The 22,730-nt window shown below is 43.3% G+C and overlaps 1 protein-coding gene across 3 annotated transcripts in view; it reads left to right on the top strand.

Moving 5' to 3' along the window:
• Positions 1-22,730, top strand: part of LOC133569175 (nebulin-like) — a 107,724-nt gene that overhangs the window by 71,954 nt on the left and 13,040 nt on the right. For 2 of the 3 annotated variants that reach the window (XM_061921371.1, XM_061921372.1), the window contains exons 50-57: positions 4,681-4,797; positions 4,865-4,975; positions 10,770-10,874; positions 10,945-11,049; positions 17,400-17,504; positions 17,586-17,678; positions 20,414-20,518; positions 20,765-20,930. In XM_061921371.1, the coding sequence (XP_061777355.1) occupies positions 4,681-4,797; positions 4,865-4,975; positions 10,770-10,874; positions 10,945-11,049; positions 17,400-17,504; positions 17,586-17,678; positions 20,414-20,518; positions 20,765-20,930 (907 nt within the window). Of the gene's footprint in view, positions 1-4,680; positions 4,798-4,864; positions 4,976-10,769; positions 10,875-10,944; positions 11,050-17,399; positions 17,505-17,585; positions 17,679-20,413; positions 20,931-22,730 lie in introns of those variants that run through there. The other variant, XM_061921373.1, reaches the window with a different exon arrangement.

Genomic DNA, 22,730 nt, shown 5'->3' with positions numbered 1-22,730 from the left:
CGCCACATCATTTTAAGTGGTTTGCTTCATAATTTTACATGGCCTGCCACATCTTTTAAGTGTTTTGCTTCATTATTTTAAATGGCCCGCCACATCATTTTAAGTGGTTTGCTTCATAATTTTACTTGACCTGCCACATCATTTTAAGTGGTTCGCTTCATTATTTTACATGGCCTGCCACATCTTTTAAGTGTTTTGCTTCATTATTTTACATGGCCCGCCACATCATTTTAAGTGGTTCACTTCATTATTTTACATTTTCCCGCCACATCTTTTTAAGTGGTTTGCTTCATTATTTTACATGGCCCGCCACATCTTTTTAAGTGGTTTGCTTCATTATTTTACATGGCCCGCCACATCTTTTTAAGTGGTTTGCTTCATTATTTTATATGGCCCGTCACATCCTTTGACCCGCCACATCATTTTAATTGGTTTGTTTCATAATTTCACATGGCCCGCCACATCTTTTTAAGTGGTTCGCTTCATTGTTTTACATGGCCCGCCACCTCATTTAGTGACCCGCCACATCTTTTTAAGTGGTTCGCTTCATTATTTTACATGGCCCGCCACTTCTTTTTAAGTGTTTTGCTTCATTATTTTACATGACCTGCCACATCATTTTAAGTGGTTCACTTCATTATTTTACATGGCCCGCCACATCATTTTAAGTGGTTTGCTTCATTATTTTACATGGCCCGCCACATCTTAGGTGTTTTGCTTCATTATTTTACGTGGCCCGCCACATCTTTTTAAGTGGTTCGCTTCATTATTTTACATGGGCCGCCACATCATTTTAAGTGTTTTGCTTCATTATTTTCCATGGCCCGCCACATAATTTTAAGTGGTTTGCTTCATTATTTTACATGGCCCGCCACATCATTTTAAGTGGTTCGCTTCATTATTTTACATGGCCCGCCACATCTTTTTAAGTGGTTTGCTTCATTATTTTATATGGCCCGCCACATCTTTTTAAGTGTTTTGGTTCATTATTTTACATGGCCCGCCACATCTTTTTAAGTGTTTTGGTTCATTATTTTACATGGCCCGCCACATCTTTTTAAGTGGTTAGGTCATTATTTTACCTGGCCCGCCACATCTTTTTAAGTGGTTCGCTTCATTATTTTACATGGCCCGCCACATCTTTTATGTGGTTTGCTTCATTATTTTACATGGGCCGCCACATCTTTTTAAGTGTTTTGCTTCATTATTTTACATGGCCCGCCACATCATTTTAAGTAGTTTGCTGCATTATTTTACGAGGCCCGCCACATCATTTTAAGTGGTTTGCTTCATTATTTTACGAGGCCCGCCACATCATTTTAAGTGGTTTGCTTCATTATTTTCCATGGCCCGCCACATCTTTTAAGTGGTTTGCTTCATTATTTTACATGGCCCGCCACATCTTTTTAAGTGGTTCGCTTCATTATTTTAAATGGCCCGCCACATCATTTTAAGTGGTTCGCTTCATTATTTTACATGGGCTGCCACATAATTTTAAGTGTTTTGCTTCATTATTTTACATGGCCCGCCACATCTTTTTAAGTGGTTCGCTTCATTATTTTACATGGGCCGCCACATCTTTTTAAGTGTTTTGCTTCATTATTTTACATGGCCCGCCACATCATTTTAAATGGTTTGCTTCATTATTTTACATGGCCCGCCACATCTTTTAAGTGGTTTGCTTCATTATTTTATATGGCCCACCACATCTTTTTAAGTGGTTCGCTTCATTATTTTACATGGCCCGCCACATCATTTTAAGTGGTTCGCTTCATTATTTTACATGGGCCGCCACATCTTTTTAAGTGTTTTGCTTCATTATTTTACATGGCCCGCCACATCTTTTTAAGTGTTTTGCTTCATTATTTTACATGGCCAGCCACATCTTTTTAAGTGTTTTGCTTCATTATTTTACATGGCCAGCCACATCTTTTTAAGTGTTTTGCTTCATTATTTTACATGGCCAGCCACATCTTTTTAAGTGTTTTGCTTCATTATTTTACATGGCCCGCCACATCATTTTAAGTGGTTCGCTTCATTATTTTACATGGCCCGCCACATCATTTTAAGTGTTTCGCTTCATTATTTTCCATGGCCCGCCACATCATTTTAAGTGGTTCGCTTCATTATTTTACATGGGCCGCCACATCTTTTTAAGTGTTTTGCTTCATTATTTTACATGGCCCGCCACATCATTTTAAATGGTTTGCTTCATTATTTTACATGGCCCGCCACATCTTTTAAGTGGTTTGCTTCATTATTTTACATGGCCCGCCACATCTTTTTAAGTGGTTTGTTTCATTATTTCAAATGGCCTGCCACATCTTTTTAAGTGGTTCGCTTCATTGTTTTACATGGCCCGCCACCTCATTTAGTGGCCCGCCACATCTTTTAAGTGTTTTGCTTCATTATTTTACATGGCCCGCCACATCATTTTAAATGGTTTGCTTCATTATTTTACATGGCCCGTCACATCCTTTGACCCGCCACATCATTTTAAGTGGTTTGTTTCATTATTTCAAATGGCCCGCCACATCTTTTTAAGTGTTTTGCTTCATTATTTTACATGACCTGCCACATCATTTTAAGTGTTTTGCTTCATTATTTTACATGACCTGCCACATCATTTTAAGTGGTTTGCTTCATTATTTTACATGGCCCGCTACATCATTTTAAGTGGTTCGCTTCATTATTTTACATGGCCAGCTACATCTTTTTAAGTGGTTCGCTTCATTATTTTACATGGCCAGCTACATCTTTTTAAGTGGTTAGGTCATTATTTTACATGGCCCGCCACATCTTTTGAAGTGGTTCGGTCATTATTTTACATGGCCCGCCACATCATTTTAAGTGGTTTACTTCATTATTTTACATAACCTGCCACATCATTTTAAGTGGTTTCCTTCATTATTTTATATTGCCCACCACATCTTTTTAAGTGGTTTGCTTCATTATTTTACATGGGCCGCCACATCTTTTTAAGTGTTTTGCTTCATTATTTTACATGGCCCGCCACATCTTTTTAAGTGTTTTGCTTCATTATTTTACATGGCCAGCCACATCTTTTTAAGTGTTTTGCTTCATTATTTTACATGGCCCGCCACATCTTTTTAAGTGGTTCGCTTCATTATTTTACATGGGCCGCCACATCTTTTTAAGTGTTTTGCTTCATTATTTTACATGGCCAGCCACATCTTTTTAAGTGTTTTGCTTCATTATTTTACATGGCCCGCCACATCATTTTAAGTGGTTCGCTTCATTATTTTACATGGCCCGCCACATCATTTTAAGTGTTTCGCTTCATTATTTTCCATGGCCCGCCACATCATTTTAAGTGGTTTGCTTCATTATTTTACATGGCCCGCCACATCTTTTTATGTGTTTTGCTTCATTATTTTACATGGCCTGCCACATCATTTTAAGTGGTTTGCTTCATTATTTTACATGGCCCGCCACATCTTTTTAAGTGTTTTGCTTCATTATTTTACATGGCCTGCCACATCATTTTAAGTGTTTTGCTTCATTATTTTACATGGCCCGCCACATCTTTTTAAGTGTTTTGCTTCATTATTTTACATGGCCAGCCACATCTTTTTAAGTGTTTTGCTTCATTATTTTACATGGCCCGCCACATCTTTTTAAGTGGTTCGCTTCATTATTTTACATGGGCCGCCACATCTTTTTAAGTGTTTTGCTTCATTATTTTACATGGCCAGCCACATCTTTTTAAGTGTTTTGCTTCATTATTTTACATGGCCCGCCACATCATTTTAAGTGTTTTGCTTCATTATTTTACATGGCCTGCCACATCATTTTAAGTGTTTTGCTTCATTATTTTACATGGCCTGCCACATCATTTTAAGTGGTTTGCTTCATTATTTTACATGGCCCGCCACATCTTTTTAAGTGTTTTGCTTCATTATTTTACATGGCCTGCCACATCATTTTAAGTGGTTTGCTTCATTATTTTACATGGCCCGCCACATCTTTTTAAGTGTTTTGCTTCATTATTTTACATGGCCTGCCACATCATTTTAAGTGGTTTGCTTCATTATTTTACATGGCCCGCCACATCTTTTTAAGTGTTTTGCGTCATTATTTTAAAAGGCCCGCCACATCATTTTAAGTGGTTCGCTTCATTATTTTACATGGCCTGCCACATCATTTTAAGTGGTTTGCTTCTTTATTTTATATGGCCCGCCACATCTTTTTAAGTGTTTTGCTTCATTATTTTACATGGCCCGCCACATCTTTTTAAGTGTTTTGCTTCATTAGTTTACATGGTACACCACTTAACTTTATATTGTCCCATCATGTCATTTTTGTGATTTGCCACCTCATTTCTTGTGGCCTGCTAAAAGCTAGAAATAATAAAAGCACTTTGTGGCTAAGTGTATTACTTTATTTATTTATTTTTAACAATTTTGACAGAGAAATGTACTGCAAACGTTTGCATATGTTTTACACTTTCATTTTATCTGATCGTGCAACGAGATGTTAGAAGCATTTTTTTTGAGTTGTCAAAAATAATATACATATAATAATCAAAAAGAGTTGCCGATGCAAATGATGTAACAAGGTTGTTTTATATTCATATATTTTCACCGTTACAATTGGCCCTCTGAGGGCAGCCATAACTGTAATGTGGCCAATATAAAAACGAGTTTGACACCCCTGTAGAAGGAGTACAGGAAGGACTTGGAGCAGGAAGTCAAGGGGCGGGGCTTATCCGGCATCGGCCTGGAGGAAACACCCGAGCTGCTGAGGGTCAAAAACGCCAATCAGATTCTGAGCCAGGTCAGTAGTTTCGCAGAAAAACAGCCAAGGGATGTCCTCTGACCATTGACTTTGGTGTTCTGGACAGAGGGAGTACCGCAAGGATCTGGACACGGAGATCCTGGGGAAAGGAATGGAGCTGAGCGGGGACGTCCTGGACGTCCAAAGAGCCTTGAAGGCGTCAGAGATCCAGAGTCAGGTAACTCTCAGAACCGGACATGCATGTTACTTTGCTTGCTGTGTGTGTGTTCTTGTTTTTCTACCCTTCTTGAGACACCAACAAGGAAAAGTAGCTTCCATATGAGGAGGTGTGAACAAGTTAGGACATACATCATGGTCCCAATACAGAAAACCATTGCATCTAATAAAGAATGTTTCATTTGCACCCCATGGTGGTGAAATCTATCAAAATTAGGTTGGTCACAAAAAGGAGGGATTTTTTAAATGGACTATATGTCTGTTTTAAAAGTGCTCCCCCTCTGGTCAACATATGAAATAACAAGTGTGTGTCAAAATTTGAAGTGCTCCCCTTCTGGCCAACATATGTAATATCAAGTGTGTGTAAGAAATTAAAATGCGCCTCCTTTGGCCAAAATGTATTTAAAAAAACTGAACTAATCTGTATACAGAGACATACTGTCATAACTTGAAGTAAATCATGGAGATTAAAAAAACAATTAGTAGCAAAACTTTAAAAAAAACGTTTACTTATTGGAGTGTTTTTCTTACAATGTGTCGACTATTTTCTTTTAAAATTGGGGCACAGAGAACAAAAATGCGAGGACAACGAGAGGGAAGCCAGAGACGTGAATGCTTACGACGAGAGTTAACGACGTTCTGGCATAGTTTCCAAGGAGTGACTGGTTCTTATGCTGTCCTCCTGATTCCAGGTGCGCTGATAGCTGACAGCCTGCAGCTATGGCGAAGCGTGGGTGTGAGGCGTGAGGCGTGTGCGGGGGTATGTCCTGTGGAGATGCGCGGTTTGCGGTCTCATCCGCGGAGTCCGTGGATAAACCGCGGGTCGGGCGGTTGACATGACGAAAAAATTGATTTTAATTAGATTCGGGCGGGTGGCGGTTGAACCATCCGGAAATATTTGATATGCATGGTTCTGTGATCGGTATCCTTTGCCATTCAAAGTGCCATTTAAGTCCTGTGTCATAAAGCGAAGAAGACAATAAGAGACACTATTATTCTACTGAATGACTGCCAGTAGTCACCCAGATAGTAAGTATTAGGGCGTGCTATGAAGCCATTGGCTTTGTCGCCTACTACAACATGTACGATCTGCTTTTCAGTCCAGCAACATGTTGTGTGTGGCTTCCGCGGCAACACGCACACGACTGCAAGGCATACTGGGTGACACAGAGTACACTAATGGTTGTGATATAAACAATTTCAACACTCTTAGTAATATGCGCCACGCTGTGAAGCCACACAATACAAGATTAACAAACACATTTTGGGAGAACATCCTCATGGTAACACAACATAAACGCAACACAACAAATACCCATAATCCTTTGTATTCATGACACACCCTGACTATTTTATACACCCCGCTAGCTAGTAAAATTCGGATTGTTATTATAAAATTAGCAACATTTCAAGCTTCTATTGTAAAATTCCAACTCTTATCAAGATATTGCACAGATGTTCAGTTTTTCTTGTAAATTTTTTTCTTGCGTGGAGTAAAATTACGACTTTTATTGTAATACTGCCAAAAACTTTGAAAGTTTTTCTTGTGAAATTGTGCCCTTTTTCTTATAATAATAATACATTTAGTGGCCGTGCACAACCTGAGGGGCCCTGGTTCAAATCCCACCTAGTACCAACCTCGTCACGTCCGTTGTGTCCTGAGCAAGACACTTCACCCTTGCTCCTGATGGGTGCTGGTTGGCGCCTTGCATGGCAGCTCCCTCCATCAGTGTGTGAATGTGTGTGTGAATGGGTAAATGTGGAAGTAGTGTCAAAGCGCTTTGAGTACCTTGAAGGTAGAAAAGCGCTATACAAGTACAACCCATTTATTTATTTATTTATTTATTTATAAGGCGCCTTTCTGGGCACTCAAGGACACCGTACAAAATCAAAACAATAAAATCAAATTGGATAAAAACAACAATAATAACTACAACAAAGATAGATACGATAAGATGATTACAATGAATAAGCAGTCCGGAATAGGTGTGTTTTGAGTCTTGACTTGAAGAGGGATATTTAGTCCAAGTTACGAAGGTCTGGTGGCAAAGACTTCCAAAGATGTGGGGCAGAGTGGCTGAAAGCTAGGGCACCCATGCTGGACACTTTAAATAAGGGGACAGTGAGATGGATGGATGAAGAGGATCTTAGGGAACGTGAGGGCGTGGAGACATGGATCAGGTCACAGAGATATGATGGAGAGAGGTTATGGATGGCTTTGAAAGTGAGGAGAGTTATTTTAAAGTGAATACGATGTTTGATGGGTAGCCAGTGGAGTTGCTGCAGAACAGGGGTGATGTGCTGGATTGAAAGGGTTCTGGTGATTATCCGGGCTGCAGAGTTCTGGAGAAGCTGAAGTTTGTGAAGTGACTTGTGAGGGAGACCAAACAGGAGAGAGTTGCAGTAGTCCAGGCGAGAGGTGACCAGGCTATGGACTAATATGGCAGCAAAATGTGGGGTAAGGGATGGGCGAAGAGAATTAATGTTCCGTAGATGAAAGTAAGCAGACCGGGTATTGTTGTTTATGTGGGCTTGGAAGGAGAGTGTGCTTTCGAGGATGAAACCCAGACTCTTGACTTGGGAGGAGGGTGAGACAGGGAAATTGCCGAGAGTAACGGACAAGCTGTTGGTTTTGGCGAGGATGGTTTTTGTACCGACAAGTAAGATTTCGGTTTTATTGCTTGATTGATTGATTGATACTTTTATTAGTAGATTGCACAGTTCAGTACATATTCCTTACAATTGACCACTAAATGGTAACACCCCAATAAGTTTTTCAACTTGTTTAAGTCGGGGTCCACGTTAATCAATTCATGGTACAAATATATACTATCAACATAATACAGTCATCACACAAGTTAATCATCATAGTATGTACATTGAATTATTTACATTATTTACAATCCGGGGGGTGGGATGAGGAGCTTTGGTTGATATCAGAACTTCAGTCATCAACAATTGCATCAACAGAGAAATGTGGACATTGAAACAGTGTAGGTCTTATTTTCTTTAAGAAGGGGGACCGGAGGGTGTGTTCCAACTATCGTGGGATCACACTCCTCAGCCTTCCCGGTAAGGTTTATTCAGGTGTACTGGAGAGGAGGCTACGCCGGATAGTCGAACCTCGGATTCAGGAGGAACAGTGTGGTTTTCGTCCTGGTCGTGGAACTGTGGACCAGCTCTATACTCTCGGCAGGGTTCTTGAGGGTGCATGGGAGTTTGCCCAACCAGTCTACATGTGCTTTGTGGACTTGGAGAAGGCATTGGACCGTGTCCCTCGGGAAGTCCTGTGGGGAGTGCTCAGAGAGTATGGGGTATCGGACTGTCTTATTGTGGCGGTCCGTTCCCTGTATGATCAGTGTCAGAGCTTGGTCCGCATTGCCGGCAGTAAGTCGGACACATTTCCAGTGAGGGTTGGACTCCGCCAAGGCTGTCCTTTGTCACCGATTCTGTTCATAACTTTTATGGACAGAATTTCTAGGCGCAGTCAAGGTGTTGAGGGGTTCCGGTTTGGTGGCCGCGGGATTAGGTCTCTGGTTTTTGCAGACGATGTGGTCCTGATGGCTTCATCCGACCGGGATCTTCAGCTCTCACTGGATCGGTTCGCAGCCGAGTGTGAAGCGACCGGAATGAGAATCAGCACCTCCAAGTCCGAGTCCATGGTTCTCTCCCGGAAAAGGGTGGAGTGCCATCTCCGGGTTGGGGATGAGACCCTGCCCCAAGTGGAGGAGTTCAAGTACCTAGGAGTCTTGTTCACGAGTGAGGGAAGAGTGGATCGTGAGATCGACAGGTGGATCGGTGCGGCGTCTTCAGTAATGCGGACGTTGTACCGATCCGTTGTGGTGAAGAAGGAGCTGAGCCGGAAGGCAAAGCTCTCAATTTACCGGTCGATCTACGTTCCCATCCTCACCTATGGTCATGAGCTTTGGGTCATGACCGAAAGGATAAGATCACGGGTACAAGCCATGTGGCGGGGCTCTCCCTTAGAGATAGGGTGAGAAGCTCTGCCATCCAGGAGGAACTCAAAGTAAAATCGCTGCTCCTCCACATCGAGAGGAGCCAGATGAGGTGCTTCGGGCATCTGGTCCGGATGCCACCTGAACGCCTCCCGAGGGAGGTGTTTAGGACACGTCCAACCGGTAGGAGGCCACGGGGAAGACCCAGGACACGTTGGGAAGACTATGTCTCCCGGCTGGCCTGGGAACGCCTTGGGATCCCCCGGGAAGAGCTAGACGAAGTGACTGGGGAGAGGGAAGTCTGGGCTTCCCTGCTTAGGCTGCTGCCCCCGCGACCCGACCTCGGATAAGCGGAAGAAGATGGATGGATGATAGGTCTTATTTAGTAGGATATGTACAGCCAGCAGAGAACATAGTGAGTTCAGATAGCATAAGAACAAGTATATACATTAGAAGTACATTTGAGTTATTTATAATCCGGGGAGATGGGATGTGAATGGAGGAGGGTATTAGTAAAGTGATGAAGTTGCCTGGAGGTGTTCTTTTAGAGCGGTTTTGAAGGAATATAGAGATGCACTTGCTTTTATACCTGTTGGGAGTGCATTCCACATTGATGTGGCATAGAAAGAGAATGAGTTAAGACCTTCGTTAGATCGGAATCTGGGTTTAACGTGGTTTGTGGAGCTCCCCCTGGTTTTGTGGTTATGGCGGTCATTTAAGGAAGTAGTTTGACATGTACTTCGGTATCAAAGAGGTGTAGCGGATTTTATAGACTAGCCTCAGTGCAAGTTGTTTTACTCTGTCCTCCACCCTGAGCCAGCCCACTTTGGAGAAGTGGGTTGGATTGAGGTGTGATCTGGGGTGGAGGTCTAGCTTATTCTGCTATTCATCCATCCATCCATCCATTTTCTACCGCTTATTCCCTTTGGTTTCGCGGGGGGGCGCTCGTGCTTATCTCAGCTACAATCGGGCGGAAGGCGGGGTACACCCTGGACAAGTCGCCACCTCATTGTAGTATTTTTATTGAGTTGAAGGAAATTGGATGAGAACCACTGCTTGATTGAGTTCACTGAGGCAGTCCGTAAGGGAGGAAGGAGGAAGAGAGGCAGTTGGTTTGGTTGAAATGTAGAGCTGGGTGTCATCCGCATAACAGTGAAAATTTATTTTAAATTTACGGAAAGTATTGGCAAGGGGAAGAATGTAAATGATAAAAAGCAGGGGACCAAGAACAGAGCCCTGGGGGACACCAGAGGAAACGGGAGACAGGAATGAACGTAGTTGCGGTCGGAGGGATATCAATCAATTAATCAATCAATCAATGTTTATTTATATAGCCCCAAATCACAAATGTCTCAAAGGACTGCACAAACCATTACGACTACAACATCCTCGGAAGAACCCACAAAAGGGCAAGGAAAACTCACACCCAGTGGGCAGGGAGAATTCACATCCAGTGGGACGCCAGTGACAATGCTGACTATGAGAAACCTTGGAGAGGACCTCAGATGTGATCTAAACCAGTGAAGGGGTGTGCTTGTGATGCCAATACTGTGCAATCTATGGAGGAGGACAGTGTGTGAAATGGTGTCAAAGGCTGCAGTGAGATCTAAGAGGATTAGGATAGTGAGAAGACCAGGAGGAGATCGCTTGTGATTTTTACTAGTGCTCTTTCTAGTGAAATTCCAACAAATTTTTCATTACAAGCTTTTTTATTTTTGCATTGTATGTATAAATTAATAATGTTTTAAATATCGAGAGAGGGTGGTCCTAAAGAGGTCGGCATTATTCGGAGGTCTCAAGAAGGTAAGAAATACAAGAATGTGTGTGTTTGTGTCACAGAGGTCCTACAAGCAGACGGAACATCTCAGCGAGAACTCGTACGGGACCATCACTGACACTCCGGAGCTCCTACACGCCTCCTACCTGAAAGACGTGTACAGTCAGGTGAGTTGTTCCGCACGCAATGTGAGCAGAACCCTGACTGATGACATCACGTGTGACATCACCCCACCAGAGGAAGTACAAGGACGAGGCAGAGCGTCTGCGGGGCCGTTACAGCGCCCTGCCGCACACTCCCGAAATGGATCGCGTCAAGGCCAATCAGAGACACGTCAGCTCGGTGAGGCAGCAGAACCTCATGCACTGTTTTACTAGAACTGACTTCTTCCACACTGAAACATCTAAGTATTCGGCGGCCATTTTCATATTTTTCTACAACACAATATTTGAATTTATCAATCAATCAATCAATGTTTATTTATATAGCCCCAAATCACTAACTTTTTGCAACTCAACGCCAAAAAAACGGAAATGCTGATTATCGGTCCTGCTAGACACCGAACTCTATTTAATAATACAACTCTAACATTTGACAACCAAATAATCAAACAAGGCGACTCGGTAAAGAATCTGGGTATTATCTTCGACCCAACTCTCGCCTTTGAGGCACACATTAAAAGCGTTACTAAAACGGCCTTCTTTCATCTCCGTAATATCGCTAAAATTCGCTCCATTCTGTCCACTAAAGACGCTGAGATCATTATCCATGCGTTTGTTACGTCTCGTCTCGATTACTGTAACGTATTATTTTCGGGTCTCCCCATGTCTAGCATTAAAAGATTACAGTTGGTACAAAATGCGGCTGCTAGACTTTTGACAAAAACAAGAAAGTTTGATCACATTACGCCTGTACTGGCTCACCTGCACTGGCTTCCTGTGCACTTAAGATGTGACTTTAAGGTTTTACTACTTACGTATAAAATACTACACAGTCTAGCTCCATCCTATCTTGCCGATTGTATTGTACCTTATGTCCCGGCAAGAAATCTGCGTTCAAAGGACTCCGGCTTATTAGTGATTCCCAAAGCCCAAAAAAAGTCTGCGGGCTATAGAGCGTTTTCCGTTCGGGCTCCAGTACTCTGGAATGCCCTCCCGGTAACAGTTCGAGATGCCACCTCAGTAGAAGCATTTAAGTCTCACCTTAAAACTCATTTGTATACTCTAGCCTTTAAATTGACTCCCTTTTTAGACCAGTTGATCTGCCGTTTCTTTTCTTTTTCTTCTATGTCCCACTTTCCCTTGTGGAGGGGGTCCGGTCCGATCCGGTGGCCATGTACTGCTCGCCTGTGTATCGGCTGGGGACATCTCTGCGCTGCTGATCCGCCTCCGCTTGTGATGGTTTCCTGCTGGCTCCGCTGTGAACAGGACTCTCGCTGCTGTGTTGGATCCACTTTGGACTGGACTCTCGCGACTGTGTTGGATCCATTGTGGATTGAACTCTCACAGTATCATGTTAGACCCGCTCGACATCCATTGCTTTCGTCCTCTCCAAGGTTCTCATAGTCATCATTGTCACCGACGTCCCACTGGGTGTGAGTTTTCCTTGCCCTTATGTGGGCCTACCGAGGATGTCGTAGTGGTTTGTGCAGCCCTTTGAGACACTAGTGATTTAGGGCTATATAAGTAAACATTGATTGATTGATTGAAATGTCTCAAAGGACTGCACAAACCATTCCAACTACGACATCCTCGGAAGAACCCACAAAAAGGGCAAGGAAAACTCACACCCAGTGGGCAGGGAGAATTCACATCCAGTGGGACGCCAGTGACAATGATGACTATGACAAAACCTTGGAGAGGACCTCAAATGTGGGCAACCCCCCCCCCCCCCCGTAGGGGACCGAAAGCAATGGATGTCGACCGGGTCTAACATGATACTGTGAAAGTTCAATCCATAGTGGCTCCAACACAGCCGCGAGAGTTCAGTTCAGGCGGATCCAAGACAGCAGCGAGAGTCTCGTCCACAGGAAACCATCTCAAGCGGAGGCGGATCAGCAGCGTAGAAATTTCCCCAACCGATACACAGGCGAGCGGTCCATCCTGGGTCCCGACGAGCGGTCCATCCTGGGTCTCGACTCTGGACAGCCAGTACTTCATCCATGGTCATCGGACCGGACCCAGAGGGGGGGACATAGGAGAAAAAAGAAAAGTAGCGGCAGATCAACTGGTCTAAAAAGGAGATCTATTTAAAGGCTAGAGTATACAGATGAGTTTTTAGGTGAGACTTAAATGCTTCTACTGAGGTAGCATCTGGAACTGTTACCGGGAGGGCATTCCAGAGTACTGGAGCCCGAACGGAAAACGCTCTATAGCCTGCAGACTTTTTTTGGGCTCTAGGATCACTAATAAGCCGGAGTCTTTTGAACGCAGATTTCTTGCCGGGACATATGGTACAATACAATCGGCAAGATAGGATGGAGCTATCCATCCATCCATTTTCTACCGCTTATTCCCTTTCGGGGTCGCGGGGGGCGCTGGCGCCTATCTCAGCTACAATCGGGCGGAAGGCAGGGTACACCCTGGACAAGTCGCCATCTCATCGCAGGGCCAACACAGATAGACAGACAACATTCACACTCACATTCACACACTAGGGCCTAGACCGTGTAATATTTTATACGTAAGTAGTAAAACCTTAAAGTCACATCTTAAGTGCACAGGAAGCCAGTGCAGGTGAGCCAGTACAGGCGTAATATGAAATAACTGTACTTATCTTTTAGGGCACCGGTGTCAAACTCAAGGACCGGGGGCCAGATCAATCAATCAATCAATCAATGTTTACTTATATAGCCCTAAATCACTAGTGTCTCAAAGGGCTGCACAAACCACTACCACATCCTCGGTAGGCCCACATAAGGGCAAGGAAAACTCACACCCAGTGGGACGTCGGTGACAATGATGACTATGAGAACCTTGGAGAGGAGGAAAGCAATGGATGTCGAGCGGGTCCAACATGATACTGTGAAAGTTCAATCCACAATGGATCCAACACAGTCGCGAGAGTCCATTCCAAAGCGGATCCAACACAGCAGCGAGAGTCCCGTTCACAGCGGAGCCAGCAGGAAACCATCCCAAGCGGAGGCGGATCAGCAGCGCAGAGATGTCCCCAGCCGATACACAGGCAAGCAGTACATGGCCACCGGATCGGACCGGACCCCCTCCACAAGGGAGAGTGGGACATAGAAGAAAAAGAAAAGAAACGGCAGATCAACTGGTCTAAAAAGGGAGTCTATTTAAAGGCTAGAGTATACAAATGAGTTTTAAGGTGATCTGGCCCGCCACATCACTGTATGCCTGGGAAAAATGTGTGTTAATAAAATATTTTTTTTTTTTACTAAATGCAAATAATTATTTAGATTTTCACAGGGAAAAATGCATATCTTCTAAACGTTAGGATCTAATCATGCCAAATATTACATTATTTAAAAGTGTATTACAAAAATATGTTAATAAAGATAACATTATTTTTTACATGAAAAAAATCTAATAATCGAGTGCATAGGCCAGGGGTCGGGAACCTTTTTGGCTGAGAGAGCCATGAAAGCCAAATATTTCGAAATGTATTTCCAAGAGAGCCATATAATATTTTTTAACACTGAATACAACGAAATGCATGCATTTTTATGTAAGACCAACATTTTAAGAGTACAATAAGTATCTTATTATTTTTAATAACATTGTTATTCTAAAAGCTAACCAATAATAAATATAATACTTCTTACCATTAATGCGACATCTTGAACAGGTGCGATACGAAACGGAGGGTTGGATTAAAATACATGAGAATGTTTTATAATTTGAACATTATTTTTAACACTGTGATTACCAGCAGAAATATTCATGACTTATCGTGTTAAGCAATGCCAGCTAAGATTTATCTGAGAGCCAGATGCAGTCATCAAAAGAGCCACATCTGGCTCTAGAGCCATAGGTTCCCTACCCCTGGTGTAATAATATTGTAGGGTTTTGTTTGGGAAATGACCAAATTTCGATGGTCAAATCGACGTCAGAACCTGACATTGGACAGACGTCGTCAAACAGCATGTTGTTTCAATGTTGTATTTGTTTTGTAGAATATTGGCTGGGAAATGACCAAGATTCAAAGGTCAAATCAACGTCAGAACCCAACATTGATTAAACGTCGCCAAAAGGCATGTTTTTTCAACGTTATGTTTGAGTTACTCAACGTCAGGACCTAATTCAACAAGTTCTCAATGTCTTGTGCCTCCTGGGTAATTACTGATTGAAGACACAGTTATGAGCTGGTGCCTTTTGTGTCCTCGGATTAAGTGTGTATAGCAGGGGTGCCCAAATTGCGGCCCGCAGCTAATTGTTTACCGGCCCGCCACACATTCTGGAAATCCTATTGCAAAAATAAAAAAGAACATTAAAAATATCGGAATGAGGTGAAATCTATCAAAAAAAAGTTGCCATTTTGACACAAAGCTGCCATGCAGGCTGTTTTTTTTTTCTTTTGTCTTTATTTTACCATGTAAAAAACATTTTTACCATGAATTGATTAACGTGGACGTCGACTTAAACAAGTTTAAAAACTTATTGGGGTGTTACCATTTAGTGGTCAATTGTACGGAATATGTACTGTACTGTGCAATCTACTAATAATAATAATGGATTAGATTTATATCGCACTTTTCTATTGTTAGATACTCAAAGCACTCACAGTGAAGTGGGAACCCATCATTCATTCACACCTGGTGGTGGTAAGCTACATCAGTAGCCACAGCTGCCCTGGGGTAGACTGACGGAAGCGTGGCTGCCAGTTTGCACCTACGGCCCCTCCGACCCCCACCAATCATTCATTCATCATTCATTCACCAGTGTGAGCGGCACCGGGGACAAAGGGTGAAGTGTCCTGCCCAAGGACACAACGGCAGCGACTTTGATGTCAATAGGTGGGAAGCAAACCTGCAACCCTCAGATTTCTGGCATGGCCATGCCGCCCTAATTACAAGTTTCAATCAATCAATTATTATTATTATTTTTTTTTTTTGCCATTGCTCAAAAAATAATGACAAAAAAATCTGTTATAATGAATTATTTTCAAACAGAATAATAGTTCAAACGTAAAATCAACAGATATATCTGAAGTTGATCTCGTAATGTAAGTGTTGAAAGTAAAAAATAAAAAAAAAACTAATAAAAATGTATCTCTTTATGAGTGGGGCACCTTTCGGATCCCAAATATATTTAGTGGTATTTTATCCATCTTTTCACTGTGATTACTCAAACATAATGAAGAATTAAAATCATTGGTGTCCTGCATTATTGATCTTTTAGGGCTCTAATTACTAAATACTGCATACTTCAGGGGCTTCACGGTGGCAGAGGGGTTAGTGCGTCTGCCTCACAATACGAAGGTCCTGAAGTCCTGGGTTCAATCCCAGACTCGAGATCTTTCTGTGTGGAGTTTGCATGTTCTCCCCGTGAATGCGTGGGTTCCCTCCGGGTACTCCGGCTTCCTCCCACCTCCAAAGACATGCACCTGGGGATAGGTTGATTGGCAACACTAAATTGTGTGTGAATGTGAATGTTGTCTGTCCATCTGAGGTGGCGACTTGTCCAGGGTGTACACCGCCTTCCAATCCAATCCAATCCACTTTATTTATATAGCACATTTAAACAACAATAACGTTTCCAAAGTGCTGCACAGCCATGTTAAAAACAATTGTAAAAAAATAAATAAATAAATAAATAAAATAAAATAAAAAAAGTATATATATACATATTATGCTCCACCAATGACTGAATAAAAACAAAAAATAAATAAATATAAAACCAATAAAAACAATATAAAAACAAATATGATTAAAAACTATTTTAAAGGGTAAAATCAATTAAAACAGTAAAATAGAAATCAAAGTGTATAAAAAACACAGAGGACAACAGAGGACAGAGGACCACACAACTCACGTAGTGTTAAAAGCCAAAGAATAAAAGTGGGTCTTAAGACGAGACTTAAAAGACTCCACTGTGGAAGCAGTTTGAACATGGAGGGGCAGAGTGTTCCAGAGCTTAGGGCCGACCACAGAGAAGGCCCTGTCTCCCCTGGTCTTAAGTCTGGTCTTGGGCACCACGAGCTGGAACTGGCTCTCGGACCTCAGAGCGCGTGCAGGAATGTAAATTTCCGCCCGATTGTAGCTGAGATAGGCGCCAGCGCCCCCCGCGACCCCAAAAGGGAATAAGCAGTAAAAAATGGATGGATGGATGGATGCATATTTCAGTTTTACTATGAAAACTTTTTTTTTTTTTTTGACAGAAAAGCCATAAAACCTTTTTTTTTATGTAGATAAAGAGATTTACTGTAAGCGTTAGATAAAAAATAATAATTAAAATTTGACTTATTTTTAACACTTTAATTACTGAGACTCTTTATGGTCCCCAAAACCCCTAAAGGTAAAATACATTTTAAAAATCCATATATTTTGTTCAAAAATATCAAAATGGCCCCCGCATGCTTGAATTTTTCCATGTGTGGCCCTCAGTGGAAGAAGTTTGGACACCCCTGGTGTATAGTCAATGTTAATCCTGCTACTTGCTTCTGTTGCTGTTCTGCATATCAAAACACTTAAATGAAGGTGAACGTGACTTTCTGACTCTCTCATCTGCCAGCTGCACTACTGCTGGGACTCCAAGCTCATGAGGGGTCTGATGTCCTCAGTCGCAGAGACGCCGGAGATCGTCCTCGCCAGGGAGAACTCCAAGAAGATCAGCGATGTACACACACACACACACACTAAAACACACACACACACACGCTTTAGAGGCGGAGTACGTCATGTGCTGATGCGTGTGCAGGTCCAGTACAGAGAAGAGGTGGGCTGTGGGACCGCCGTCACGGACACGCCGGAGATGAAAAGAGTTCGACGCAACCAGGAGAACATCAGCTCAGTGAGGACTAAGAAACGCACTCATGCGCACTTTGATGTGTTCATGACGTGTGTGTCCGTGTGTGTTCTGGCAATGCTGACTTAATGGGGACATGGCTATGTTTACACCATGGGGGTCAAACTCTGGCCCGTGGGCCAAATTTGGCCCGCTTTGTGATTTAATTTGGCCCTTGAGGTATGTTATACAGGGGCGGCGCATTTGCCAACCCTCCCGAATTTCACTAACCCTCCCGTAAATCTCCCGGGGCCACAATTCTTCCGAATTTCTCCCGATTTCCACTCGGACAATAATATTGGGGGTGTGCCTTGAAGGCACTGCCTTTAGCCTCCTCTACAACCTGTTGTCACATCCGCTTTTCCGCCATAGAAACAATGTGCCGGCCCAGTCACATAATATCTGCGGCTTTAACACACACGAATGAATGCGAGGCATACTTGGCCAACAGCCATACAGGTCACACTGGGGGTGGCCGTATAAACGACTTTAACACTGTTACAAATATGCGCCACACTGTGAAGCCACACCAAACAAGAATGACAAACACATTTCGGGAGAACATCTGCACCGTAACTCACGAAATACCCAGAAACCCTTGCAGCACTAACTCTTCCGGGATGCTATAATATACACCCCCGCTACTACCAAACCTGCCCCCCCCTCCAATTTTTTATTAAAATTGTGTTTGATATGCCATTGATATTTTTAAATCATTATTGATAGCTTGATTGTAAACACTAAATTTGCCCTGGTGTGCATGTTGTCTCTCTATCTGTGTTGGCCCTGTGATGAGGTGGCGACTTGTCCAGGGTGTACAATGCCTTCTGCCCGAATGCAGCTGAGATAGGCTGCAGCGACCCCAGAAAGGACAAGCGGTAGAAAATTGGATGGCTGGATGGATAATTTGAAACTCGACTTTGCATGTCACTATAAAGTTATAGAAGCCTTGCTTGTTCAATATTCAATGCAAAACTTGTTTGGGTCCCTCTTAAAAGGTTCATTTGTTCAACCTCGGCCCGCGGTTTTGTTCCGTTTTAAACTTTGGCCCACTCTGTATTTGAGTTTGACACCCCTGCCTTAAGGGGACCTCTGACGGTATGAGGACAAAAAAACAGGGAAACCTTTTTAAATAATAGTCAGATCCACTGGGGCGGTATAGCTCGGTTGGTAGAGTGGCCGTGCCAGCAACTTGAGGGTTCCAGGTTCGATCCCCGCCTCCGCCATCCTAGTCACTGCCGTTGTGTCCTTGGGCAAGACACTTTACCCATCCCGCTCCCAGTGCCACCTACACTGCTTTAAATGTAACTTAGATATTGGGTTTCACTACGTAAAGCGCTTTGAGTCACTAGAGAAAAGCGCTATATAAATATAATTCACTTCACTTCACTATATACGTCTCCATTATCCATAGCTTTATCTATAACCCATAAAGTAGGCAGGCAGGGAGCTATTTCTCAGCGTGTCTTTATTCTAGCCGGCACGTTAATACACTGACACGTAACATCCGGATTCCCATCATGCATTGCTTCGAATCTACGGCAAATAGTAATGTCCAAAAACCAAAACAGAGACGATAAAACATGTTTACTGGTTAGTTTGAGTGTGAGACATTTGAGGTAAGATAAGATAATCCTTTATTGATCCCACAACTTTGTTTACGTTTTGGCAGCACGGTAGAAGAGGGGTTAGTGCATCTGCCTCACTTTACGAAGGTCCTGAGTAGTCCTGGGTTCAATCCCGGGCTCGGGATCTTTCTGTGTGGAATTTCCATGTTCTCCCCGTCGGGTACTCCGGCTTCCTCCCACTTCCAAAGACATGCACCTGGGGATAGGTTGATTGGCAACACTAAATGGTCCCTAGTGTGTGAATGTTGTCTGTCTATCTGTGTTGGCCCTGCGATGAGGTGGCGACTTGTCCAGGGTGTAGCCCGCCTTCCGCCCGAATGCAGTTGAGATAGGCTCCAGCGCGCCCCCCCCCCCCCCCCCCCCCCCCTCATGACCCCAAAAAGAGACAAGCGGTATAAAATGGATAAATTAGATGTTTACGTGTTTCAAATATTGGTAAAAGAGAAAATACATTTTCTTGAAAGGTGAAAAATTTGTTATCCTGGCATTATTACTACTGTGATTCTGTATGGTATCCATCCTTAGTTAAAACTAATATATTTTTTCCAAAAACAAAGTCTGGTTTAGTGTTCCTTATTATGAAATTTTCATAGAGTATGATTATAAAACATTATTACCTTAAAGTATGATTCACATTCAGAATTTTCCATCCTCAGTTGGAGTTGCAGACAACGTCATTAACTGCTAAATAGCAGTTTTCAGTAAAGTCACAGAAGATGCAGGATTTGCTTCAACGTTTAAGTGGTGAAACTTTCTATAAGAGGACAGCTGTAGTACTGTATTCTGAGGATCATGTCATATTTAAATTGAACTTTTTTTTTTTTTTAAATGGTCCTCAGTAGTCATGTACAAATTTGTGTGAATTATGCACAATTATTGAAATTTGGTCCCCATGAACCATATTAACTGTTTTTCCCCAGGGTCCCCAGTAAGTATGATCAGCACATTACTTCATCAATCCAGAGATTTAAAGACGTGTATGAGCTAACTGGGCAGTGGACATTTTACCTGTTTTTTTAAATTTTTTTATTTATCCCTCCACAACCTGTAGAAAGGGTGGTCCTCACAAGTCCTGAACAACAACTTGGTGTGTGTGTGTGTGTGTGTGGACAGGTGAAGTACCAGCGTGAGATGCGGGAGCTGAGGGGGCGGAGCTGCACCGAGTTGGACACGCCCGAGTACAGGCGCGTCAGGAGGTCACAGGACTCGGTCTCCATGGTAGCGGCCTGCTTGTGGGAGGAGCTAACAGGGCACAGCGTGTGGGACCGCAGCACTCAACATGGAGGATGTGTGTGTGTGTGTGTGTGGATAATAAAGGTTTGATTCAGGCGTCGGTTGGTTTATTTGTGCTCACTGACAAAATGCACCTTGTGTGTGTGTGTGTGTGTGTGTGTGTGTGTGTGTCCAGCACTTCCTACCTGCACGCACACGTTTTGTTGACGTCTCCTGTGGTTGGTCCGACAGGCCAAGTACCACGAGGACTTTGAGCGTGCCCGCGGTCGAGGCTCTACGCCGGGATTGGACGAGCCGGGCATGGAGCGCTACCAGCGAGCCAGTCACATGATTGCCGACGCCGGCCCACACAAGCAGATGGTGGAGATGGACCGGCGGCCCGGAGGCATCATCGTAGGTCAGCAAACTCTTCTTACAGCTTTTTTGAAAATACTCCCTTGTTCAATTGAGAAGGTCACACAATTAGACACAGTCTGTTTCATTTTTCTGCCTTAAATTGCATCCATCCATCCATCCATCCATTTTCTACCGCTTATTCCCTTTTGGGGTCGCGGGGGGCGCTGGCGCCTATCTCATCTACAATCGGGCAGAAGGCGGGGTACACCCTGGACAAGTCGCCACTCATCGCAGGACCAACACAGATAGACAGACAACATTCACACTTACATTCACACACTAGGGCCCATTTAGTGTTGCCAATCAACCTATCCCCAGGTGCATGTCTTTGGAGGTGGGAGGAAGCCGGAGTACCTGGAGGGAACCCACGCATTCACGGGGAGAACATGCAAACTCCACACAGAAAGATCCCGAGCCTGGATTTGAACCCAAGACTGCAGGACCTTCGTATTGTGAGGCAGACGCACTAACCCCTCTGCCACCGTAAACCTTAAATTGCATCCATCCATCCATTTTCTACCGCTTATTCCCTTTCGGGGTCGCGGGGGGCGCTGGCGCCTATCTCATCTACAATCGGGCGGAAGGCGGGGTACACCCTGGACAAGTCGCCACCTCATCACAGGGCCAACACAGATAGACAGACAACATTCACACACTAGGGACCATTTAGTGTTGCCAATCAACCTATCCCCAGGTGCATGTCTTTGGAAGTGGGAGGAAGCCAGAGTACCCGGAGGGAACCCACGCAGTCACGGGGAGAACATGCAAACTCCACACAGAAAGACCTTGAGCCTGGATTTGAACCCAGGACTGCAGGACCTTCGTATTGTGAGGCAGGCGCACTAACCCCTCTTCCACCGTGAACCTTAAATTGCAATTTTTTTTAATTAATTTTTTACCCTAAGTCACTTAAATAGGAAGGGCTTTGATGATGGCGCTATCTGCAGGTGAACAAGTCGACTCAAACATACTTTTTTCAGCACATGTAAAACAAATGAGGTTGAGCATTGTAGGACAGTAAAGGCAATAAAAAAGTGGCTCACGAAGTGCAGAAGAAGAAGAAAAACAGCAGAGGGCGCTGTCTCATAAGTTAATGCACTCAACATTTTCCAGCAGGAAGATGCCTTGACAAGACGTGATAAGGTTTTAAAGTTTAAAAGTTAAAGTGCCAACGATTGTCACACACACACACACTAGGTGTGGCGAAATTATTCTCTGCATTTGACCCATCGCCCTTGATCACCCCCTGGGAGGTGAGGGGAGCAGTGAGCAGCAGTGGTGGGAATCACATTTGGTGATTTAACCCCCAATTCCAACCCTTGATGCTGAGTGCCAAGCAGGGAGGTAATGAATCCCATTTTTATAGTCTTTGGTATGACTCGCAACCGACCGATCTCAGGGCGGACACTCCAAAGTATTGTACTATCTACCAATCCAATGTAGGTCGACATGCGCCAGGCCAGTGATCGATTGTCATACTGTGGTACGTGTACCACTGGTGGTCAACCAAAGAATCAGTCGATTAAAACACAGTGTTACTGTTCAAAATGTCAGGTTACAGTGGCCAAAAATATAAAAAATACTTGTTAAATAAAACCTCTGCCTTGTTTTTAATAAATACTTAGGTCTACTGCACTACTGTATTTTAATGTTGGTCATTAGTTTTTTCTGAGGTGGTACTTGGTAAAAAAAAAGTTTGAATAAAACATCAGAAATATCGACTAATATCTCTCAATCAAGGATTTATTTAATTATTTTTTAATAAGATTTAGTGCGTATGTCAGAGGCATTTTTACAGGGC

This window comes from Nerophis ophidion, linkage group LG15 (assembly GCF_033978795.1).
Source record: "Nerophis ophidion isolate RoL-2023_Sa linkage group LG15, RoL_Noph_v1.0, whole genome shotgun sequence".
NCBI classification, from domain to species: Eukaryota; Metazoa; Chordata; class Actinopteri; order Syngnathiformes; family Syngnathidae; genus Nerophis; species Nerophis ophidion.
This window is presented reverse-complemented; position numbering and strand designations above follow the sequence as displayed.